Source organism: Dermacentor andersoni, chromosome 5, assembly GCF_023375885.2.
Source record: "Dermacentor andersoni chromosome 5, qqDerAnde1_hic_scaffold, whole genome shotgun sequence".
Lineage (NCBI taxonomy): Eukaryota > Metazoa > Arthropoda > Arachnida > Ixodida > Ixodidae > Dermacentor > Dermacentor andersoni.
The window spans coordinates 13,972,261-13,999,094 of NC_092818.1; the positions used below are offsets into that span (position 1 = coordinate 13,972,261).

At 50.1% G+C, this 26,834-nt stretch overlaps 2 protein-coding genes across 3 annotated transcripts in view; one reads left to right on the top strand and one right to left on the bottom strand.

Moving 5' to 3' along the window:
* Positions 1-26,834, top strand: part of LOC126529843 (cell adhesion molecule Dscam1-like) — a 1,068,543-nt gene that overhangs the window by 931,897 nt on the left and 109,812 nt on the right. The gene's annotated exons all lie outside the window — the stretch shown is intronic.
* Positions 18,351-20,628, bottom strand: LOC140218383 (uncharacterized). The gene is made up of 2 exons (XM_072288107.1): positions 19,846-20,628; positions 18,351-18,425 (listed from the first exon to the last, which is right to left on the bottom strand). The coding sequence occupies exons 1-2, from the start codon at positions 20,626-20,628 to the stop codon at positions 18,351-18,353; spliced, it is 858 nt and encodes a 285-aa protein (XP_072144208.1).

Consider the following 26,834-nt stretch of genomic DNA (forward strand, 5'->3'; position numbering starts at 1 on the left):
CACGATTGTGTACCTGCGTGGCTGTCAAGGGGGGAACCCTTGACCGCGCTTAAAGAATTCTAAAATAGTCAGCCCTGTAAGGCTGATACTTGGTGCTGAAAACTTGCTAATTTATCTTGTTTGCTGAAATGTCATTTGTTGTTTGATATAGAAGCACAAAACAGGCAATAAATAATAAAAAAAGCGATCGTCGACTGACCTCGAGTGCTTTCACTCGTACATACAGCGTAGGACGTATGGCGATGGTGTTATAGCCCTCGGACTTTTTACGGAACGTAACGGTGACGGCGACGGCAAAAGTGCAGCTGGAGTGTCGATATACCTGCTATCGCAATAAAACGTAGCGACTTCCACAAAGGTGGCAAGAGCAAAAGCGGCACACCTCGGTTGGCTCTGAAGGAGTTTTTTATCAGAAGAAACACCCCTCTCTATATCACCGAAGCACCCACAAGCCTGCACTCGGCCTAGTGCAATTTTAGGAATGTCGCAAATGCCGATCTTCGACATGGGCGATTTATATGTCGAGGGCTTTCCCGCAGTGATGAGATGTGATGGTGCACATGCGCACTAAGTAGTACATATGTCGGTAAGCAACCTGTGAGTTAACAGTGGATAGCAGCACCTATCCATGTCTGCATTTTTTTTTCTCTTTATGTCTGTCCGCCATGCACGTTGTGCTAACTTACCACACACAGAAGGTGCAACGCCGCCAACCCTTTTTCATTCCGTTGAAGTTGCGAAACGGCGCAGTGTGCGCGTGTGTGTCCGCTCACACCAGGCTTCGCTTAGTTATTGTCCGCTTCAAAAGTGATTCGGCTTAGCCTGTCATTACTGCGCGCCACCACTTGTGTATTTATTGAGTTCAGGGTTCGTTGACCAATAAAGAGCGAGGTTTCCTTCAACTGCTATGCTTTCGCACAAGTTATTTTGCTGCGGTTGATGCACCTGCCCGGCTACCTCTGTATTCTGCTTCACTGGACAGCGTGGTCCTATAAATAATTACATTCGGGACACAATATTAAGGCGAAAGCCTTACGTATCTGTGTTGCGGTGCCTTTGGCGATGACCTTGGCGAAACTGCGCCGTGACGACATATGGCCGACGCTGTAAAAAGCAAGATCACGTCAATAAATCCGCGGACTTACATCACATATCTCAGGGGGTTCCTCTAAACAAAGTAAAATAGTGGCTTTGAAAAGAGAATTTGGTACATTTAGATCTGGTTGAGATTGTTGCCGAGGCCTCAGGGGTGTGAGGCGAGCACGCTCCACGGTTCTGGCTTACTAAGAATGTGTCTATGCCTGTCTGATTGTAAACATCACGCGGTCACAGAGACACGCTCGTGGCACTGCTCGCGCGTTCGTCGTCGTCGTTTTCTCCCGCTGGCTCCGACGCTGCTCATTACGCCAGCGTACGCATACTCTCCGCCATGCTCCCTCATGGGTTGCAGAATCAAGGGTCCTTCCTTTCTTTAGATCACTGTCGTCGTCGTCTTCCACCGCTGGCTCCGACTCCGCTCGCCGCGCCAGCGTCCGCATACTTGGATTTGGCCGGTGATTTTTTGTTTTCTTACTATGGGGCACGTCAACTCGCATCGGAGCGGCGTCATGTCAAGCCCGCTACTATTCTTTCTACAGGTTGGTGACGATTATTCTACAGTTAAAACAACTGATCGTTGTTTTACTCAGCTGGCATGCCCAAACTGCCTGCATGCGCTATCGATTATTGTGCAGAATCTTGTTTTGTCTTTGCTAATGTTGTGCGGGGACACTGATCCCAATCCCGGACCGAGTACCCAAGAACTTCTCAAGCAGTTACTTGACGGCCACCAATGCATACAAGAAAAACTAGACGCTATTGAATCTAACTTGCAGAAAGTTGACAGCATCGAAAACGAGCCTCGAAAGAGGGCTTGTGTATTCAGAAAATCGAAGCACACGCAACAACTTTATCGTTTTCGATATTCAAGAAAGAGAGAACAAAACAATCAATGCCCTTAATGGCAAGGTCGTCACTGATATTTTTCAAAACACATTGGCGTTAATGTGCCCTGAGTAGAAAGAATACACAGAATGGGACGTCGCCAGCCGAACAAACCTCGCCCTCTGATATTGAAATTGTTTGATCATCGTGAAAAAATAAGCATACTTAAAAACTGCTTCAAACTAAAAGGAAAGCGCATGTCTGTGCCTCAAGACTTTTCCGCTGCTACTAGTTAACAACGTCGTTCTGGGATAGTACAGCCAAGCTACGCGAATTGGGAAAGAAAGTCAGGCTCGTGTGCGATAAAATTAGGGTTGATAACGAATTGTTTGACTAGGACGACGAACAAATGGCAAGAGTACCAGTTTCGAGAAATCTCGGTAGGACAAGGCGGAGAGATGAATGACCACACAAGAGCGCAGGAAATTTCACTTGCCTAAATATAAACGCTCGCAGCATTGTTAATAAAATCACTGAATTCGAGAGTATAGTCATAGCACATAATGCAGAAATTATAGTACTTACCGAAACATGGTTAAACAGCGACATTATTGACTTGGAAATTGCACCCCCGGGTTGCAGCATCCACAGAAATGACAGAAATCCGCGCGGTGGTGAAATTGCGATTATGTTAAAACACTCGTTACAGGTATTAAGATTGGCTGACATTGTCGGAATTGAATATGTCATCGTTAACATCACCTTGAGATAATGTGTTTTGATGATTGGAGGTTTCTATATACGCTCCCGAGTTCCGACAAGATCTTCTACGAAAGGCTTAATAACTTCTTATTGACACGTGTACTTATCTTTATCGGGCGACCACGTTTCGCCACCTAACAAATGTAATCGCACAGCGCGGGACGCGCCTGCATGTATCCTAAGTTTCTGGAAAGTTATCGATGCTTCTACCCGGCTGTCTGTTGTCGCCGAACGTTGTGTTATCTGATTTCATCGCGTGACGCGAATGGTGTACAACATTGTGGAAGGCGCGCGGGTCCGAACGATTAGTCTGGAACATTCCACGACTGCTGTATAAAAGCCGACGCGCTTGCCTCGCTGATCAGATTTTCGACGATCGCCGACTGTGTTCGCCGCTTTCGTTGTGCTATAAGTGTAGCCCGTTTTGTGGGCACAGGTCCGCCCAATAAAATCTAGTTTTGCCTTTCGCAGTATTGCCACTGTGTTCTTAACGTCACCACCACGTGACATTATTGTCTTATAGAAATCTGACATTGTCGGAATTGAATATGTCATCGTTAAAATCACCTTGAGATAATGTGTTTTGATGATTGGAGGTTTCTATATACGCTTCCGAGTTCCGACAAGATGTTCTACGAAAGGCTTAATAACTTCTTATTGTCTTATAGAAATCACTCCTGTAATTTAATGCTTGTCGGAGACTAATGTTCCCCATGTTGCCTGGGACAATGATTTACCTAATGCACTATCAAGTGATGCTGTACCTCTTCTTAACGTTATGCTGTTCCATGATTTAACGCAACTGTTTGGAGTACCCACTCGTGTTCAAAGTACCAGACAATCGGTCAACCTATTCTTGGTCAAGTACAGGGTATAGCAGCGTAATGCTACTATCCATATCCTCGAGGGCATATCAGACTACAAGACTGTATGCCTCAAAATGCAATTAAATTATTTCTCTAGGATCATAAAACAGGAATTGTATGTTCTCCTATATGTTCTGGTTCAAGCGATGTTGACGTACGAAATTTACTAGACAGCTCATTTTCATATTTTGTCTCCATGTAGGAGTCAGATAGGCATTCAGTTGATCAGCTGTGGAATTTTTTTAGGAACCTTGCGGCAAAATGCATTGACGACTTTGAACTACATAAGCGGAAAGTAACTCGTAATGTAAGCCCTTGGATAACCAAAGAAATATTACGCATGAGATGAAGACTGAAAAAGCAAAGCAAAAATTCAAGCGACGTAAAATAGCATCCACAACCAATCAGATTTGCGGACGGAGATTACAGCTGAAAGATTTTATTGCCGGCGCCAAACCTCGCTACCAAAATGTCCAACCAGAAAGTTTTATTTCTTCGTCCCCGCTGAAATTTTGGTAGTATCTTTCAACAAAGAAAAAATCAGTACCTAATCTCGTTGTAAACAATACTGCTGTGTCTGACAGCTCAGAAATTCCATGCATTCTAAATGAAATCTTCTGCTCGGTTTTTACTAGTGGTAACGGTACAGACCCCGAGTTTCTTTCATTCCATGAGTTATCGCCAATTGACAACATACACATAGAAGAGGAGGGCGTGGTTTCCCTTTTGCTTAAACTAGATGATAAGAAATGCAGCGGAATCGAAAACATACCAATCGTCTTTTTAGTAAGATACGCAGAGTGGTATTCGAAGTATCTGAATCTAATATTTCACAAGTCCGTTGCTCGAGCAGAACTTCCCATGACTAGCGTCACGCCAAAATAACTCCCATACCAAAAAAGGTAAACCAGTCCAAGCGTGCAGACCTATATCGCTGTTATGCACATGTGTTAAAGTAATGGAGCACATAATATTCAAGCACATTTCTGTGTTCATAGAAAGTAATGGTTTACTAGATAGTAGTCAGCACGGTTTCCGACGCGGTTTGTCCACAGTCACGCAGTTGCACGAAATGGTTCACGACCTTCCCATTGGCATAGACAAACAGAGCCAAATTGATATCCTATTCATAGATTTCGAAAAAGCATTCGACCGCGTTTCACAGTGTAAGCTTCCGATCAAACTAAAACCAATTCTGAAAAACGACTCTTTATTAGCTTGGATCGAAGCATATCTCAACTTCAGGCGTCAGTGCGTCACGGTTAATGGCAGCAATTCGCCGTCTGCGCCGGTTCAATCCGGCATATCACAGGAATCTATCCTCGGGCCTCTCTTCTTTTTGGTCTTTATTAATGATATCGTTCGCGATATACCCATCAAGATACGGCTTTTCGCTGACGACTGTGTAGTTTGTGAGGAAGTTAGCGCCTACAGTGAACAAGTTCTGAATAACTCTGTAGCTGAACTTCAAATTTAAAATTAAATTGTGGGGTTTTACGTGCCAAAACCACTTTCCGATTATGAGGCACGCCGTAGTGGGGGGCTCCGGAAATTTCGACCACCTGGGGGTTCTTTAACGTGCACCTAAGTCTAAGTACACGGGTGTTTTCGCATTTCGCCCCCATCGAAATGCGGCCGCCGCGGCCGGGATTCGATCCCGCGACCTCGTGCTCAGCAGCCCAACACCATAACCACTGAGCAACCACGGCGGGTGAACTTCAAATTTGGTGCTCAACATGGCAAATTAACATTAGCCCGGAAAAAACTGTGGCGATGACTGTAGCTAGCAAGAAAGACTCTTTAAAATTCCAATGTAGCCTGGGAAATCATTGCTTGTCTTTTTTTTTTAGTATATGCCTACCTTGGCCTTGTCAGTACATCTGATTTAAGATAGAACGAACATGTATCATACATTAAAAGAAAATGGCTTTGAGAAAACTAGGGTACTTAAGATGGGCACTAGCTAAGGCAACCCACGAAATTAAACTACTTGCCTTAAAACATATGTAATACCAGTACTAGAGTACGCGTGAGTTGTCTGGGACCCGCACACACAATTTAACATAGGTAAACGTGAATCAGTACAAAGGAAAGCCGCAAGATTTATACTTAATGCCTACCAACGCGACACATCGCCAACAGCTCTTTTGGAAAGCGCAAACTGGAAACTTTGGAACTCCGATGGTATCGCGAAAGACTGAAGCTATTCTATCTGATATATAATAACAAGTTGGCAATAGAAAAAAACTAAATACATCAAACCGATCTTGCCCCGCGAAACGCGTTCGTCTCGCTCTACAAAAGATACTGAACACCTCTGCCATACCAATATATACAGATATTCCTTCTTCCCTGGTACGACTAACGACTGCGAAAATTTGCCACCCGAGGTTCTCGAAAGCGCCGATCTAAAATCGTTTGTTCGTACGTTGACTGCACCGTCTTACTGACAATTCTACTTTGGTTTGTTTCTACAGTCTACTTTGTTCTAACCACCATGTACTCAGAGTGACTTCTTTAATTCCTATTTAACTTGTTGTCGCTTCCGTAATAAATATGCTCGCGTTTACTTATATCATTGCCGTTGACATTATTTGCTGCACGGTGCGTGGTATCTGTGCGTCGCTTTTCCCTGTGAGGTTGTGCGATGTTATTTTACTTGCTATTGGATATTACGGTTTGGTACGGTTTCTGTATCGGTTCAGCCATATTTATTATGTTACAAACGTGGTAGTTGCTACTGCTGTGGTGCTTAGGTGGTGTTAGTTGATAATGCTGTAGTATTATATATCTTTATTTCTGTGTTATGTTAATTCCAATGTATCGCTCACTCCTGCTTAAAGTGTGGCATTCAGACTGTCAGTATTTCCTTAAATAAAACAAAAATAAATGAATTCAATTGATGTTCGTTTTGTTAGCATAAGTAAGCTAATTGACAACCTCAAGCTTTCTTCTCTGTTGAGGATTCGAATACTCCTAAGTTATTAAAATAAACAACAGTATATCCTTCCATTATACTATCCATGCTGTTTTCGTAGTCCTTCAGGTTCAGTGCACTCTCTGGCGATTGGAACATTGGGAAGGTGGTTCCGATGCGCAAAACTGGCAACATACATTCTCCTAACAGTCATAGATCAATTTCATTAGCAAGCATACCGTGTAAGCTTACGGCGGGTGTAATTTACTGCCACATAGTTGATTTTCCAGAGTCCAGTTCTTTTTTCAGCGCACATCAATATGGTTTTAGGAAGAATTATGCTTGAGAAACCAGTTCCTCTCCGTTCCTCGCGATATATTTTCTGCTATCGACTATTCATCCTTGACTGAACCGTCGTGGTTGCTTAGGGGCTAGGGCGTCAGGCTGCTAAGCACGAAATTGTTGGATCAAATCGCGGCCGCATTCCGACAGGGGCGAAATGCGAGAACGCCCGCGTACCCTGCATTGGATGCTCTTCATAGAACCCCAGGTGGTCAACATTCATCCGGAGTCCCCCACTACGGCGTTCCGCATAATCAGATTGTGGTTCGGGATGTTGAATACATCTGCCGGAAAGTTGCTCGTATTGCTGGCATTTTATATGGGCACGGAAAATCTTTGCCTACTAATGCGAAACTTATTCTCTTCCAATCTATATTTATGTGTCCTCTTGACTACTGTCACCCGCTTTGGGGAACTTCTACCTACACGACTTAAAAAAAAAGGCCCTAAGAATTATCTTAATAGAGATAGCCCCAGTTCGGAGATTTTTCAGAGTACAAACATACCTAAGGTCTTCAGTTTCTACGATGTCCGCCTTTCGCTTCGTTACAAGCATGAGCTTAGACGCGACATCTCAATTATGTATAACACTGCTGCACTGACCTTTCTTGTGCCATCGTATGCCATTTAAGGCACTCTTGCGCTACCACACCGCGCACAAACTATAGAACCCAGATGCTGCAACACTACGTGCCTAAGCTCCGCAGCAATATGATATTTGCAAGCTTTGACGTAGGCCAGAGTAGCACGATGCTGAAAGCCGCAGTTAGTTCGCAAAGTGACTTTTATTTTTCAATATTCTACTGCTCCTTCACTGACTCTTCACCATTGAAAACGTGTACGCTTACATTGTTACTTTGTGGACTTGCTACTGTATAATTTCTTACTTTGAAAACTTTCTTTCTACGCTTTGTTAATATCATGTTAATTGGAAAATGTTCTTTTGTTGTTCTTCTTCTCTATCCCCATTGTATATGTGTTTCGTTGTCTGCACTTTCTTACTTTTGTTAAATACCAGATACCTATTTCATAGTTGCTTTTGTTACGATGGTTTCTGCTAAGTCTGTTTGTAATCCTCATTGTGGCTAGTCTGCGTGCCTTTAATTTTCGACCTCTGTCGAACGGTACGAGGCTGAGGAGCTCGACACGCTGCGTTTTTTTTTCTCCTGTAGTCTTCTACTCACTGTGGCGGAAAAAATTGATTGATTGATTGAAGAGCCGGTTGGTCGTCATCTCGACAAATGAAGGACCCTTTATACGCACCATAACGACAGGCTCATAGCGCTAGCCGTTACACTAGTGACGTGAGACCACTCTGACATGGTCTGTGTGTTTCGCGCAGAAATAAAAATCCGATGACATACATAATACGCAGAAGCAAAGGAAAACAATCACACCACAAAAAAAAAAGCAAAAAGGGCAAAACAACCACAAGAAGACAAAGCAACAACAACTACAAAAAAAAGACACCTTGTAATGTACGCGCTTCGTCGATTGCGCGATTGCGCAAAAGTGGGTTTGGTCCCACAAATAGCGACATTTCTTCAGTCGCACCAATAAATAGAATAATGCCAGAGAAATTGAACTTTCGTTTTTCACGTTTTTTTTTTTCTCCTAACGATTGCAACATTGCGCGTTTAGATAGTGGAGGCGCGCAGCACAGTGACGATACCCACAGGGCACCGTTGTATATTTGACTCGCACGCATTTGGGCAAGGCGAGTGCGTCACTTCTCATGTGGCTGGGGATTGGCGTTGACGAGACGTCCCGGGCAATAACATCAAACTACGTCGCAATTTCATTTTCACGTAGTAATCTCATTCTCCTTTTTACTGGGTCGTAAAAGTGCTGCAGCCAGCACCGCTCGTGCAGCGCCGCCGTAGTTTCTTTTCACTCTCTCTTTGTTTTTCAGTTACTTCTCTTCGGCAATATTTTATGTGTGCTGAGGCCGGTCGTCTTTATGGGCGGCCCGAAGCACGTTTCCCCGTGTTTTATTTATCCGGCCATTCTAGGCGGCCCTTATCGCGGCGTTGCTAACGCTTCACTTCGTTACTAAGCGAGCCGGCATTCTCGACACTCATGCTGCGTATTTCTCGTGGCAATGTCGTGGCCCCCGACACTGTAACCGTGCGTCTATATGTTACTTCGTGGTATTCGAATGAGGCAGTATTCCCTCCAAATCACTGTTAGTACAGACGGGGAACGTTAGTATAACTGGCGACAAACGACTGGACGGCAAAACAGATAACACGACTTTTAACAGCCGAATAATGAAACCTTGATGGTTAGAATTATGGGGTTTTAAGTGCCAAAACCACTTTCTGATTATGAGGCACGCCGTAGTGGAGGGCTCCGGAAATTTCGGCCACCTGGTGTTCTTTAACGTGCACCTAAATCTAAGTACACGGGTGTTTTCGCATTTCGCCCCCATCAAAATGCGGCCGCCGTGGCCGGGATTCGATCCCGCGACCTCGTGCTCAGCGGGTAAACCACGGCGGGTAAACCTTGATGGTTAAGCTACTCTAGTAATGTTAAAGTTAAATTTACGGGCTTTTACAAGCCACAGCCATGATCACAGGTTTTAACCACGGATTCGACCCCGCGATGTCGTGCTTAGCCGCTCAACACCATTGCCACAAAGCAACCACGGCGGGTTCCAATAATATCATGCTGCAGAAAAAGTGCTAAAGCATGCCATCGCATCGGATGTCCTTTTTTAATGCTTGTTGACTGAGGTAATGACTATTACCCATAAATCACAGGAATTTGCAGTCGTCTGTCAGTCTCTCTAAATCACACGGACCTGCTAAGCCGAAAAGACTTCTTTTCAGCTCAGCTTCGACTACGTAGTTGCAACGTGTGCCCTAAAATCTATTTCGTAATTCGAAGATCGGGAAAGACCACCTCACGATGACTGTCGACGGTAAAGCAGTTAGCATCGAATCAATATAGTGACATAACATATTGCGATCGGTTAAACGAGTTAGGTATGACGCGTGTACTGTATTGGGGACTCCTCTTTCGCGTTTCCGTAAGAACACTCGGCGCCACCAAGCACCGCCACCGTTAAGCCCGCGCGTGGCCTCCGAAATGCATGGCCCATCGGTGCGTGCGAACGCTTAAAAACACGTTGCTATACGTCAACCGGGCATGCGACGAGCCGGGCTATCGCGACAGCCGGGCTCTCGCGCTTCTCTCTGGGCATGCAGCGCCATCGAGTGGCGCTGCCGGGACGTGTACGCGTGGCCGCCGAGCTCTGAAGCGTGGTGCGCGCGTACCTGTGAACGCTATGAATTGTTTCCTCGCTTGCCACACACCCAGTGGCACACACTCACTGACCCAAGTTTGCGAGAGGCTCATTGAAGAACCGCGCATAACCAGTGCATTCATGGCACTACTCACTAAAGCGTTAGCCTGAAAAACGTTCCTTGAAAAGAAGCACATAGCCAAGCCACTGGTGGCACAGCCTTCTATAACATCGGGTTGCTGTCCTTGAGGAACTTTGTGACTTGGATTCGATTAAGCTCAGCATCGTAAATAGTTGAGCAATCTTTTACAGCGAAGCTGTATATGGCTAGCCGATTCGTCCGTCCGTCCATCTGTCACCTGTACGCCGAAAAACGCCTCCGGCGAAACCCCATGCGCATTCGCGAAAGAAAGAAGCGAAAAATAGCCGCGCGACTGGCTGCGCCAGTAGTGACGTCGTAGCTCTCCGTCGCAGCCGAGGCGCGCGCAGTAGTTTCTCTCCGGCTCTGAAATGGGTAGGCCATGCGTCATGAGTACGCCTGACGAGCAGGCAGCTTTCGATCAGCAATGCCGCGAGCATAACCCGGAACGAGCTCGTCTACGCCATGCCGATGCTGCAGCTCTGGCATAAGAACTGGCTCGTGCAGCCGAGCGCAAGCAGCAACTGCGTAACCAGGATCCGGCCGCCTACCAAGCCATCTTTAAATAACCCGTCGAGATTAGCCCGGCGATAAAAACCGGGGCCGCACGTTCGAGCTTCACTGGTTAATCATCTGTACGTAGGGATTGGGCGGTGATTTTTTGATTTTGTAACTGTAGAGTGACACAATCGCAGCGGGACATACGCATTTATACAACTTAGCGCTAAATACATTAATTGAAGAACGGCACACACCTAATGGCACGTACCTAGTGACCCAACTGCGCATCAAAAGTTCATTGAAGACCAGCACCCAGTGGTACACATAGCGAGTGCTCGAAGTCGACGTCAAAGAGTTTCATTGAACACAGCGGTACCTAACCAGTACAGCCTCTACAGTGGCCTATGTCGGCGGGAAAGAGGCTGATTGAAGTGCGGCACATATTTACACACTGCAAGATACGCAGTGACCCAAGTTGATTTTATGGTCGGTTTCGAACTCTGTTCTCTCAGAACAACAGCCCGGTGGTGATGGTGGTTGTGGGAGTGGTGTTGCGGCAGGCGGAGTTAGCCTGGCATTCATAGCCGACAATTGTTCCGCCTTAGCCTCCTATGGGAGTCACTGTGTGTGTCAACAGGTGTCAAATAGTCCCGTTTGTCGCATGAAGGAAATCAGCAGTTGTTCCGTGCTTTTCCTCATTGCAGTAGGCCCTCCGGGCAAAACGACGTCTTCAAAGGTCGTGGGCGGACGAGCATTCTTTTGCAGGCAGTCGACCATCGCTTTCCTTTCTGTGACGAACTGAGGCCATAACCAAATGAAATGTCCAATGTGGGCGATATCATCACAGAAGGCACAGACCAGGGAAGCGCACCGTCCAGTTTTTAATAGGCAAGCCGGGGTGTACGTAGAGTCGGTTTGGATGCGATACAACAGCGTTGCTTCTTCCTGAGTAAATCCATGGGTCATACAGGCTGGGTTTGGAGCATAGTGGATCGCTCTAAAGTGAATGCGAATTGCATTCTCAGGGTATTGAAAAATATTTGTCGCTCTTACTTTTGGGTCACGTGTCAGTGCCAGGCGTGCAAGAGCTTCATCTTTTTCATTTCCTTCAATTCCTACCTGGCATGGGATCCATTGAAATTTTACGTTAAATTCTTTGCTCATTAGAACTTTCATCAGTGCCAGAGGTTGCCTTGTAAGCTTGTCTCGAGGTAGGCCACAGTGTAATTGTTGTAACGATGATTTTGAGTTCGTCAGCACCACCACATCTCGTGCGGAATAAGTGCGTAGTTTTCGCAAGGCCGCGGTAATGGCGGCACTTTCTGCTATTGTAGACAAAACTACGTGATGCAGACGGCCAGACCATGACACATCAAAGGAGGGTATGCGGAATGGCGCTGCGCGACTGTCTGTCTGTGTACACACCGACCCGTCTGTGTACACTTGTACATGGCTTTGAGACGCTGTGCTCAAGTGCTCTAGCACAAGAAACAGTTGTTGAAATAGTGCGTTTTGCCGGCAGGTGGGGCACACGAGGCTGCACGAAACGTCCGAAAAAGACCATGGTGAGTTGAGGCAACTCCAGTCCTAAAAATCGAAAGGTGTTCAGCGCCACATGGAAATGGGAGCGAGTTGTTGCTCTTAGACGCTGAGGTTATATTTACAACAGCGGTTGCAGGGCTGACCGTTTAGATTCACAACGCCAGCCCAGTTCTTTTTTCCTCCTCTTTTCTCGAATGGTGGCGCCCATGCGCCTCGTTCAAACAATCAAACACCACACGCGTGTAGCATAATCCCCTGACTGCAGAAGCGACGTCCCGGAGTGTCTTAATGTCATCACTGGGAGGGTCATACTGCCTCAGTCGTGTAACGTGCACAATATCACTGGACTGCGAAGCAGATGGGGCGTCAGGGGCGATCTCGTAGGTAACGGGAGTCACGGCACGAAGCACTCGGTATGGGCCTGTGTAACGAGACAGCATTTTTTGTGACTGCCGGCCGGACCGGACGGAGACCATAGAAGCGCCAAAGAACCAGGCGGGAATTGCATTCTCGGTGGCGCCGGTCATACAAACACCTTTGACTCTATTGGGATTTCAGAAGGCGGTCACGGGCAATTTCCCTTGCGTGGGCACATCGGACGATGGCGGCAAGTGCATATTCCTTGGTCGGTGCGGCGTGAACAGGGAGGGTTGTGTCGAGGGGCAATGCTGGTTCTCGGCCGAAGAGAAGGAAAAATGGGAATTAACCGGCGGTGTCGTGGCGCGAGGAATTATAGGCAAATGTGACAAACGGTAGAGCGAGGTCCCAGTCAGTGTGGTCTGAAGAGACATATCTCACGAGCACGTCTGTGAGAGTGCGATTGAGACGCTCCGTGAGGCCATTTGTTTGCGGATGGTATGACGTGGATACCTTGTGCCTCGTGCCACCGGACTGCAGGATGTCCGCGATAACTTTTGATAGGAATGTCCGGCCACAGTCTGGGGGAAGTTGTCGTGGAGCTCCATGTAATAAAATCACGTCGCGTAGAAGAAAATCGGTGACATCTGTGGCGCAGCTTATAGGAAGCGCTCCGGTGACAGCGTAGCGCGTGACGTAATTCCTGGCCACAGCGAGTGAGGCAATCTGCGTCGTGTTGTCGACATCCTGACTTGTATGTCACTGTGTATGGATATTCTTGTAGTCGGAGGGCCCAACGACCGAGCCGGCCAGTGGGATCCTTGAGCGACGAAAGCCAACAGAGCTCATGATGGTCTGTGTTTACTGAGAAGGACTTGCCATATAAGTATGGGCGGTACTTTGAAACAGCCCAGACGAGAGCAAGACATTCACGCTCGGTAATCGAATAGTTAGGCTCTGTAGTTGTCAAGAGTCGGCTAGCGTAGGCCATAACGCGGTCGTGTCGTGTCCGTGTTGGCGTTGCGATAAGACGGCGCTTATCCCATAACCACTGGCATCGGTTCGGACCTCTGTAGGTGCAGAGGGGTCAATGTGGGCCAAGGCCGGTGGATTGGTGAGAATCGTGATAAGGCTTGAAAATTCGGCAGCCTGAAGGGTACCCCACGTAAAAGGCATGTCTTTCTTCAGAAGTTCAGTGAGTGGTCGAGCGATTGCTGCGAAATCTTTCACAAACCATCGGAAATAAGAACAGAGCCTCACAAAACTCCGGACGTCTTTGACAGACTGAGGTACAGGAAAGGCCGTTACTGTTCGAACCTTCTCCGGGTCGGGTTGTACTCCGGAAGTATCGACTACATGGCCTAGCACTGTAATCTATCGGCAAGGCAAGGTAGGAAAGTCGCTGGGAACAGCAGATACTTCGGCTCCGGAGTCGACCTTGAACTGCGCTGTGTAGTCGTCAACAGTGACGTCGACGAACTTTGCCGAGGCGGGCGTCGCGACCGCGTTCAGGTGAACGGAGCTTAGCTTGTACTGCTTGAACTTCCGCGAGCGGCAGAGCCGCAAGGGGGCGCCGAGCAGCGCAGTACTGCTTGCATCGCGCTCTGCGTTTCGATGTGTTTTTTGGTAGATTAGTGCTTCCACCCACGGTACCGAGATACCAATCGACTCGTGAGGATACAAGGAACACGGGTGTGCTACCACGTGGCCCTTGGTGAAGCTCGTGAAGCCCAGCGATCCTACAAACCCGGACTACGGGGCAGCGTCGATAACCCCGACGCCAACTCGGCGCAGCAGCCGGTGCTGCTCCGACGCGTGAGGACCGCGAACGACAGCAACCGTTCTGCCTGGGCATGGCTACGGGAACGCTTAGCGAACTTCAGACGACGACGACAATGCAAGGTGAAACCACACCAGCAGAGAACATGGATCTAACAAATTTAGACAGAACAGAAGACGGAATAACAGGCTCCGTTGGCCACAACGCCGGGGGACGCCAGCGGACGGACGACGACTGGCAGACAGTCCTGACACTACGGTAAAAGAAGCAACAGGCTCGAGAGCGCAAGCGAGAAACGGACTCAACGGGCTGCACTAACCCGGCGAAACTAAGGAAACGACGAAGAGGCAAACCCAAACTTCCTCCTCTTCCTAAGGATGACTTCAAGATAGTTATCCGACCACACCAGGGACTGCCTTTGAATACTATCAGCACGCCGGCCCTCGCCGACGCGATCGTCACGGCCTGCGACTACCAAATAAGAGGTGAGCAATTTTTGCTCCGCATAAAGCCCGGCCCCAATATCGCCATACTGTTGACATCGAGTCAGGAGGTCGCAGAGGAGGCACGCCGAGTCCACTCCCTCACTATCAACGGACGTTCGCATGACGTTAACGTATACGCTGCCACCGGAGAGGAAGCTATCCGAGGAGTTATACACGGACTTCCACCCCGAACGCCACCGGAGACCATCATAGCAAACATACGTATACGGACTCAAGGCGTCGAACTTATCCAAGCAAGAATGATCGGAGAAACAAAGAGTGCCGCCCTTACTTTCTGCGGCCCGTCACTACCTCGGGTGGTGTACTACAACGGAGGCGAACTTCTGTGTCATCCTTACCGTGCTACTGTTCAGGTGTACAAAACATGCCATGGAAAAGGGCATCGGACAGACGTCTGTCCACAGCCCGACCTGCGAGTGTGCCGAATTTGTGGACTCAGAAACCCAGTGGACGGACACCCGTGTGAGCCAAAGTGTGCCTCGTGTGAGGGGACCCACGTCACCGGGGACCGCAGCTGCCAACGACGCCTCAAGCTACCGAAAAAACCTCAAGTCAGAAAGAGCACTGACAAGCGCAATGAAGGGCAGAAAAAACCTCGCTGGTTCGCCTCAGAGGATGAGGAATCGGACTACACAAACGGCCATAGGAGCGACCAACGCGACCGACAGGGAAGGACGAGATCGCCATCTCCACACCGACTGAACGCTCGGTTCAGATCAGCGTCACCTCACCAGAGCAGATCCCGCTCTCGAGCACGAGAGCGCATCCAGGGAGGAGAAGCAAGACAGACGCAACGATCATCCACAGAAGCGCCGAAGGCGGCCTCCGTTCTGACAAATCCACAGGTAAGCTGGGCAGTGGTCGCGTCCTCCACAACCACACCTATCATACAAAACGAGGAATACAAGAAAATAGTTGCCGAAAGCAGACAACTTAAGGCAAGCTTGGACAGCATGAAAAATGAGCTCGAAACACTTAAGCGACAAATGGCAAGCATGATGACGCACGGAGGAACCCATAAAACAAACGCACCCGCACAACTGTCCAACACACAGACGAACCCAACACAGACCAAACCACTATCACAAACGCAGCCTATAGCACAGATGTCTACACCCATCACTCATCTGGAAGGGAAACTAGACAATATGTGCGCACAAATGCAATTACTTTTTGCAGAGCTTCACAATCTTAAGCGGTACGTCGACGACTCGCTCAAAGGAGTAAAAAAAACGCGAAAACGTCGTAGCAGCTTTAGCCCGGAGAACCGAGATCCAAAGGTCACCGTAACCACAGACACAGAACATTTCGAGAGCCCATACTCTGGCTAACTACACACCTACCCACCAAGAGAATCTCGTAATTTGGCAGTGGAACTGCCGATCACTACATAACAAACATGCTGCACTTACACAATATATCAAGGCGGCGCTCGTCCCACCTGACATTATTTGTCTTCAGGAAGTGGGGAAAATGTGGATGCCTATTGGGGGCTACCGTTTTTACAGCGATTCGAACTACCCTGAAGTCGCAGCATTGGCCCGCATGGACCTGACAATCACGGTCGCCATAGCAACTGGCGTAGAAATCCACCACCAAATACTCACCATTTGGCCAGTTAAGAAGGGTCGTCCCAAGTGCCTGATAACCAACGTATAAAGCCCCCCTAGGGATAAGAGGGCCGATTTTTTATTAATTTTAAGTCACGTATCTACCTTGCTCTCAACGAAAGACCGACTAATCTTTCTCGGAGACTTTAACGCTTGGCACTCCGCATGGGGTTATCAACGCGACACCGCCAAGGGCTTCAATCTACTACGAGAAACTCAGTCCCACGAACTTGTACTGATTACGCAGCCAGGCACACCTACAAGGATAAGAAACAGCGTTGCCCGGGACACCACGCCGGACCTTACGTTTGTCAACAATGAGACGGGGGTCACCTGCTGTAACCTAGACGAAACGCTAGGCAGTGATCACTATCTATTGTGTGTCAATATTAACACAGCTAAAGTTCGATAGCCCCTAGGGGTGGCCAGGCTCACTGATTGGAAAAGGTATAGAGAACAACAGCAGGCTGCTTCCTCATTTCCAGCCACGGCCGCAGGTTGGACAACTTTCCTCAAGGAGGCCCATGCTGCCACCACCAGAGAGATTAAGACCACAACGGAAGCACCAGCAGCAGACAGCCATCTCGCCCACCTCTGGGAGGCCCACAGAAGCCTCACCAAACGCTGGAAGCGGCAGTGGCGTAATCGCAAACATAGGCGCCGAATAGCCCTGCTGGCAAACGAAGCTAACACCTATGCAAAGGAGCTGAATAATCGAAATTGGCGCAGCTTCTGCGACTCTCTCAGAGGCACCCTCAGCACCAAGAAGACCTGGGCCATTCTTTGGTGCATGTTAGACCCAACTAGCACGCGCACCGAGACGTCTGACGTCATGCGACGGCTCTTAGGAGAATACAAGGGCTCAGAACAAGAACTACTCGAGCGCCTAAAACGCATCTACACCGGCGCTGCCCAGACATCTTCACACGTTATGAGAGAATACCAAGGACAGGATAACTCGAGCTTGGACGCCCCCATCACCTTCTCGGAGCTCTACGCAGCGGCACAAACCTTCAAGAAGAACACGGCTCCTGGACCCGACCAAATCACCAACGCAATGCTGCGCAACCTTAGTGATGTAGCCCTACAGCACTTAGTCGACTTCTTCAATGAACAGGTCTGGCGACCGGACGCAAGACTACCGCGAGAATGGAAGTAGGCAGACATCGTGCTTATACCAAAACCGGGCAAGCCGCGCGAGCTGAACCATCACAGGCCCATATCGCTCACATCTTGCCTGGGCAAGCTCTTTGAACGAGTAATTCTAACCCGACTCGAAGCCCACATCGAAGGAAACTCACTCTTCCCTGAATCCATGTTTGGTTTCCGCAGGAGAATCTGTGCACAGGACGTCCTTCTTCTATTAAGAGTTGAGGTGCTCGATCCTCCTCCGGGCAGTATGGACAGAATCCTGCTAGCACTCGACGTCCATAAGGCATTTGATAACATCTCACACACTACAATAATAGACGAACTACGATATGTCGGGTGTGGTGAAAGAGTATTTCATTACGTTCAAGACTTCCTGAGCAGCCGCTCCGCGAAAATAGGGCTGGGTTCAGCATGTTCTGCCCTGTATCGCCTACCAGATAAGGGCACTCCTCAAGGATCCATATTGTCACCACTTCTTTTTAACATCGGCTTACGTAGAATGGCCCTGGACTTACAGAAGAACCGGGACCTTGGCTGCGCCATATATGCAGACGACATTACACTCTGGGCCTGCAAAGGGTCCTACGGAAACCCACAGGACACGCTTCAACAGGCCATCAACACCATTGAAAGCTATATGAGGCGAGCAGGCATGAGGTGCGCTCCAGAGAAATCGGAGTATATTCATATTAGACCTAGACATACCCTAGCGACCAGGGCTCCGGATCTGCAACTCACCTTGGAGGGAGAGCACATCAAGAGGGCATCCCACCTGCGCGTACTGGGAATGTGCATTCAAGAAACGGGCAGCGTTAGCATAGCGCTCTCCAATCTCAGACGCACTGTTCGGAGCGTAACTGGGCTTATTAGCAGAGTTGCACGCAGCCGAGAAGGCATGACCGCCTTCGTCATTAGGCGTCTAACGTACGCTCTGCCTTTCCAATCCACGCGGCGTAACGACATCGAACATGCGGATAAGCTCATGAGAATCGCCTGTAAAGCAGCACTCGGCCTGCCTGAAAGCGCAAGTACGATCCGACTGAACGAATTAGGAATGATGAACACTTTCGAGGAATATGCAGCGGCCACCCTAATGGCGCTGCGTGAACGGCTAAACACGACACCTCAGGGACGCTAGGTTTTACGAAGACTTCACTATCCACTGACACCACAATATTGCGGCGACGAAACAATACTACTGCCATCTGAAATCCGAGAGCGAATCCACGTGGCGCCAATCCCCCGTCACATGCACCCAGTTCATCATGCGGCACGGAGACGCGCGCGGGCAGCCACCTTACTAAGGCGGCGAAGCGATCCGGATACTTACTTTACAGACGCGAGTTCGTATCACAAGAATACAGCCACCCTCAATACATTTGCAGCAGTCGTGACTAGCCAAGGACGAACAACCGTAGCAGCATCCATACACACGAAATCGGTTGCAACGGCCGAAGCTGTGGCCATAGCCGTGGCCATACGCGCCGCGGAAGCTAAGGGCCAATCGGCCTACGTGCTGATAGACTCGCAGGACGCCTGCCGTCTCTTCCTTGGGGGGGCTTTACCGGGCTGCGTCTTCCGCATCCTAGGAACGGAACTCACCCTGGATCATTGCGTGACCTGGTGCCCGGCGCACACAGGGATAGCGGGGAATGAACGGACGGACCGCTTGGCTCGAGGCATGACAGGCCGAGCCGCGGGCCACACCGCCCGAGAGAACACCTCGACACCCGGTGCGCCAAGAGAAATCCTCGAATTACAACGACTAAGTAGGCGAACCAAAGCCCTTCCTCACCCAGACCTAGACAGGAGGCAAGCACGGGACGGGCGCCGCCTGCAAACAAACACTTTCCCACAATTATACAGGCTACACAAAATGTACCCAAACAAATACAGCAACACATGCCCGTGGTGCGAAGGAACACCGACATTGGAACACATAACATTCCAGTGCGCGTTACGTCCGGCGGCTGCCACCTCGCCGCTGCTAGACAACACTCTACATAACTGGTCGTGGGAGGCGCGACTCGCGGAAGTGGAATTGGGAAGCCAACTGGCGACCCTTGACCAGGCCCGGCGAGCCGCTGTAACCAGTGGGGCCCTGGAGGAGGGGCTCCACCCACCGTAACCAAACAACCTCTATTACAATAAACGTTTACTCTCTCTCTCTCTCTCTCTCTCTCTCTCCGCGAGCGGCATACTTCGGCAAGGTGGCCTTTCTTTCTGCAGAAGGTGCAGGTGGAGCGACGGGCCGGGCAGTCTGAACGTCGATGAGGCGCGCGGCCGCAGAATTCACATCTGGACGGCTCGCATGAGCGTTCTGCTTGCGGCTGCGGCGAACGAGGCTTAGCGCCGGAGCGATGACGAGAGGGGAACTTGTTAGCGTTTGCGGCGTCGAGGTTGAGCTCGTGGGAGTGCTCTGTGCGTCGGCGTCTGTCGGCGTCTTCGGATTGACGGGCTTGCGTCCCGGCGTCCTGTAGCGTCAACTTCGCGTTCCGGCACAGCTGGTCCGACAGACGCGAGTCGCGGAGGCCGACGACGAACCGGTCGCGTACGAGCCTTTCCTCGACAGCAGCAGACGGATAGTTACAGCGCTTAACCATCCTGCGCAGTTCTGCGTAGTACGTGTCGACGCTTTCGTCGGGCAGCTGAACGCGTCTGTGGAACCGTGACGATTCGTAAAGCTCGTTTGCGGGGTGCACGAAGTGCTCAGTGAAGCGGGTGGCAACGACTTCGTATGGAGCGAGCGACTGGGCGTCGAGCGAGAAAGTCTCGAGAAGCGGGCAGACCTCCGGGCCCATGCAGTACAGTAGCGAGCGTACCTGCATGTCTTGCGACGCGTGCGTCAGGCCTGAAACCGCTGCGTAGTCTTCGTAGCGGCTGAACCATGTCGCCCACGTTGGCGGGTTCGCGAAGTCGAACGGTGCCGGCGGCTGGAAGTTGACGCCGTACTGTTTCGGCGGCTCGCCGGTCTCGAGTGACATCTTGGTGCGTTATCCGGCCACTTCTGACACCATGTCGCGTGGTTGGTGCCGCGCGGGGCACGAGCACGCAGGGACGGACCGAAACGTACAGCCGCTTGCTTGGACGCAAAGGGAATGCCCCTTCTTTATTGCGCCCGAACATATATAGACACACACACACACACACACACACACAGGGGGCACCACACTCTGGTGGCAGCCTAACAAATGGGGCTGAACTGTGGCGACCTCTACAACCGGGAGCCATTGCGGAAAGCGGGATGGTGTGGCAGCTGCAGAACTCCGTGGCCAGGACGGTGAACGGCACCCTCGACCACAATGTTACGCGAAGGCCTAGTCAGCAAGACGAGCAATTATTTACAGGTCACATTTACAACAGCGGTTGCAGCGCTGACCGGTTAGATTCACAGCGCGAGCCCAGTTCCTTCTGCCTCCTCTTTTCCAGAGGCATGGCGTCAACGCGCCTCGTTCGAAGAATCAATCACCACACGCCTGTAGCCAGATATATATATATATATATATATATATATATATATATATATATATATATATATATATATATATTTATTTATTTATTGTAAGGAAGATGACGAACGTGCGCACAGAGTCAGCAGCATCGGCAGCATCAAGAGACCAGCAGAGGCTCGAGCTCGGGAACTGCTCGGTGCATCCTAGGACCGGCGGTCGCTACGAACCACAATAAATCTCCTTTATAAGCGGTGGACCGTGCGGGGTAAGGTTCCATTCTACCATCCTGGAACTCCGTTCTCGGACGCTACCCTCCGCCATGCTGGACGCCGACCAGCAGACTCTTCCATCGCCACCCGCCCCTTGCGCTGGCACCATTCGCCAGCGGGAGCCTCCTATCTTCAGCGGAACCGACGACAACGACGTAGAAGAGTGGCTGTCGTCCTACGAACGGGTGAGCGTTCACAACAAATGGAATGACTCGGACAAACTGGCTTACGTATCATTCTACCTCGCGGGCGTGGCCAGTCTCTGGTTCAGAAATCATGAGAAGGATATGCGAACGTGGTCGGCGTTCAAGACGTCAATTACGAAAGTATTTAAACGACCCGCCGTCAGGAAACTACGAGCCGAGCAGCGTTTGCCTACACGCGCACAGGACACGGGTGAGACATTCACCAGCTATATAGAAGACGTGCTAGATTTGTGCAGGCGCGTGAACGCTGCCATGACGGAAGCGGAAAAGATCAAGCACGTCATGAATGGAATCGATGATGACGCGTTCCAGATGCTTCTGGCCAAGGACCCGCGCACTGTTGGCGACTCATGAGCTTGTGCCAGAGCTATGATGAATTACGTAAGCAGCGAGCTCTGACAAGGCGACATCGGACACCAAATGCGGCGTCACTCTGCAGCCTGACCACCGGCCCAGAACAAGCCTCCCCGATAACCCAAATCAAGGATTTCGTCCGCGAAGAAGTCGCACGACAGCTATCTCTGGTGTCCGTCACTCAGGAGTCTGCCAGCACCTTACCGTCTCATCTCCGTAACGTGATCCATGAAGAGGTCGCAGAAGCGCTGCCGGCTGTTCACCAGCAGGATGTCGTGACTACACCAGTCACTTATGTTACAGTTGCTGCAATGGCCCCTCGCACTGTGCCCGTGCGTCGCTTCCAGCAGCCTGTGCACCGCCCTCCCCCTCCCAACCCCTGGAACACCACTGCCATCGCTAACCCGTGGCGTACGCCGGACAATTGCCCTATATACTTCGCATGTAGATGTCCCGGTCATGTCGCAAGGTTCTGCCGCCGCCGATTGCAGGCGTTCAATGACGATCGCCGAGCGCCCTATGTGCCGCCTGATTCAAATGCGCCTTACGGACCCTTCGACCCATCACCAACTCGCTCCCAGACTGATCGCCGTCCTCGCTTCGAACGCCTCCGATCACCCTCTCCACGTCGCCGATCGCTTTCCCCTATGCGTCGACGACCCGTCTCTAACGAAGAAGGAAACTAGACGACGCAGTTCCTGAGGCAAGAACTGCGCAAGTGTCGACATGCCGAAGTCCTCCTCCTTTACCTGCCAATGTCATTGATGTGTTTATCGAAAATGTCGCCACAGTCGCCCTCGTCGATACCGGTGCCGCTATTTCAGTTATGGATGCCAGGTTTTGCCGTTCGCTTCGTAAAGTGACGTCGTCTCCTGTCTGGGTTGTCGCTACGAACGGCGAGTGCTCAATACATTTGCCCTACCGCTGCTTGTACTGCCCTTGTGACCATACAGGACGTTTTGTACACGATTGAATTCATAGTTCTTTCATCGTGCTCCCACGCCGTTATTCTAGGATGGGATTTTCTCTCACGCCACAATGCCATCATCAGTTGCGCTCGGGCTGAGATTGAACTGTTCCACCTTGGTGACCTGGTCTCCGTCGATGCTCATCCTGCCCCTAAAATTCTCGTGAAAGAAGACACCTGTATTCCGCCGTGCTCTTCAGCATTCGTACCAGTCTTCTGTAGTACCATATCCGATGGGACGGTCTTCTTCATGCGCTCTCATCACTTTGTTACCAGAAAAGCGCTTCCTTTGCCCTTTGCAGCTCTTGACCTTGCCGCCGGTGTCAGCACGACGCCCATTTCCAATCATCTTTCGTCGCCGCTATCACTGCTCCGCCGCGAATGCCTTGGTTACGTCGAGTCGGTCGATTCAACACGAATTGTCTCCGTCCTCGACGAAGTGCCTTCTACTGCCGTCCATGAACTGAGTGCACTCTCCGTACCCGACTAAACATGGACTGGTGTGTTAAGCCCATTCATCGCCGAAGATCTGACGCACTCGCAGCGACCTCAACTTTTCGCAGTCCTTCAGCACTTCCGCCATTCTTTCGACGTTGCGCAAACATCTCTTGGCCGTGCATCGACGGTCGAGCATTACATCGACACTGGCTCTCACTCCCCGCTGCGACAAAGACAATATCGCGTGTCCACTACGGAACGTCGCGTCATTGCAGACCAGGTCGATGACATGCTCCGTCGAGGCGTCATTAAACCTTCCCAAAGCCCATGGGCCGATCCCGTGGTTCTCGTCACAAAAAAAGACGGTTCCATTCGCTTCTGTGTAGATTTTCGACGGTTGAACAAGATCACGCTGAAGGACGTCTACCCCTTACCACGCATCGATGATGCTCTGGGCTGTTTGCAGGGAGGCGATTTCTTTTTTTCGCTGGATTTGCGATCAGGCTATTGGCAGGTTCCGATGGCAGAGGCCGATCACCCAAAAACTGCCTTTGTTACACCAGACGGCTTGTATGAATTCACCGTCATGCCTTTCGGACTCTGCAACGTACCTGCTACGTTCGAAAGAATGATGGATAATGTTCTGCGTGGCCTCAAATGGAAAATCTGTATTTGCTATCTTGACGACATTGTGGTGTTCGCCCCTGATTTCGCAACGCACGTTCTCCGCCTCCAGCACGTACTCACTTGCTTGACCAACGCCTGGTTGCAACTTAACCTGAAGTGTCGATTCGCTGTTCGTCAGCTCACAATTTTAGGCCATGTCGTTTTAAAGGAGGGCATGCGCCCGGATCCCGAGAAACTTCGTGCTGTTACTGCGTTCCCAAAACCTACCACTATGCAAGAGCTACGCAGTTTTATCGGCCGCTGCTCTTACTTCCGGCGATTCGTTCGAAATTTTGCGTCAATTATATCGCCTCTCACGCAGCTCCTTGGCGGCGCTAGAGATCTCTCATCATGGTCTTCAGCGTGCAACGACGCCTTCAAAACCTCGCGCCGTCTTCTCACGACGCCACCCATTCTTCGCCATTTTGACCCTCAAGCGCCAATCGAAATCCATACCGATGCAAGCGCTGTAGGCCTTGGCGCTGTGTTGGCACAGCGTCAACCTGGCCACACAGAATACGTCGTCGCATACGCGAGTCGCTCGGTAACCAAGGCGGAGACGAATTATAGCGTTACAGAAAAGGAGTGTTTGGCCATTGTGTGGGCGCTTGGCAAATTTCGCCCATATTTATACGGCTGGTCGTTGGACGTCGTGACCGACCACCACGCACAATGTTGGCTGTCGACGCTCAAAGATCCATCGGGCCGCCTTGCCCGCTGGGCATTGCGAATCCAACAATATGACGTCCGCGTGGTTTACCGTTCCGGGCGAAAGCACTCCGATGCTGACGCGCTATCCCGATCGCCGCTTCCCCCGAAGGCCAGTGACGACTCCACCTGCGAGTGTACATTATCCTCTCTGGACGTTGACACTATCGCTGCTGCACAGCGTAATGATCCCTGGACTGCATCTCTGCTAGACCTTCTCTCGGATGCGTCGAAACTTCCGGCGTCACGTACGCTTCGGCGCCAAGTTCCTCATTTTGCGATCCGCGGCCAGCTACTATATCGACGCAACTATGCCCCAGAGGGACGCACCTGGTTACTCGTCATTCCGAGAATATTGCGATCAGAGCTCTGCTCCTCGTTTCATGTCGATCCTCAGTGTGGCCACGCCGGAGTCTTCTAGACCTACGAAAGACTTCGACACCGCTATTACTGGCGCGGAATGTACAATTTCGTTCGAAAGTTCGTCCGCTTTTGTCATGAGTGCCAACGCCGCAAAGCGCCACCGCACAACTCCGCCGGTGAACTCCAGCTTTTACAATGCTCATCCCGACCCTTTGATCGCGTGGGCATAGATCATTACGGGCCACTTCAGTTGACTCCTTCCGGCAACAGGTGGATAATCGTTGCGGTAGACCACTTAACCCGTTATGCGGAGACTGCTGCTCTACCAAATGCTACAGCGCAGGAGGTCGCCAATTTCATACTTCGTCGTTTTCTCCTTTGTCACGGAGGTCCACGTGAACTTTTAAGCGACAGAGGCCGCGCCTTCTTATCTGAAGTCATCGAACGACTGCTTGCTGAATGCGCCATTGTTAATCGTAAATGCACTGCTTATCACCCACAGACTAACGGTACCACGGAACGCTTTAATCGAACTCTTGGTGACATGCTCGCCATGTATGTCTTACCTGATCACTGTAATTGGGACCTAGTTCTTCCGTTTGTCACCTACGCCTACAACACCACGACTCAGGCCACTACCGGATTCTCACCCTTTTACCTTCTTTACGGCCGTCATCCTTCGCAAACAATTGATACCATTCTGCCCTACCGGCCAGACCCATCCGAATGCCTGCCGATCTCGGAAGCCGCCAGACACGCCGAGGAATGTCGCCAGCTGGCCCGCCGATTCACCTCGGACGACCAGAACCGTCAAAAAGCCGTTCACGATGCCCAGAACTCGACTCCCACTTTTCTCCCGGGCGCTCTCGTTTTGTTGTTAGTGCCACACCGCACGCCTGGGCTCGCTTCAAAACTCCTTCCGAAGTATGACGGGCCTTACCATGTTCTCGAGAGAACATCACCCGTCAATTACGTGGTTGAGCGGCTAACGCCGCCGTCCGACATAAGACGTCGTAACCGCGAAGTCGTTCACGTTCAGCATCACAAGCCGTATCACCATTCTACCGTCGTTCCAGAAAACTAAGTCGCCAAGGATGGCTCCTTTATTTCCGCGGGGCCATTGTAAGGAAGATGACGAACGTGCGCACAGAGTCAGCAGCATCGGCAGCATCAAGCGCGCAGCAGAGGCTCGAGCTCGGGAACTGCTCGGTGCATCCTAAGACCGGCGGTCGCTACGAACCACAATAAATGACCTTATTAATATATATATATATATATTACTTTTCTTGCACTTGAGGAAACTGCGTGTGAGCTCGAAGAACTTTTTTCTGAAGTGTCGGCTTTATATGAGAATTTACAAGACCTCATAGTGGCAGACACTTCAATTTCACAGCCTGAGCTAGCCCTCTCGGTGGTGTAATCTTCCTTCGTGTAATTGTCGGATACTTCGCTATCACTAATACTGCTCGGCCTTTCCGGTGAAATTGCAGCCTCTCTCCGTCTCTTTTTTTTTCTGCGAGTTCGTGTATAAGCGCTCCTGCGCATGGCTGCTATTGATTCTGATTTCGAGTGAATCCAGGTTGGGCTCCTTTTGATTACTGAGTGAATTATACAGGATCTCCCAACTATCATGCACAAAGACTTAAAAAAGGAGCAGTTGCGCTACTCGAAGAAAACCTAGTGCTTATTGTTTCCAGTACAATGGAGTGGCCGCCAGTAATTCTTTCGTTCCTGAAACCTTTTTAGACAATTGAAATTATTTATCTA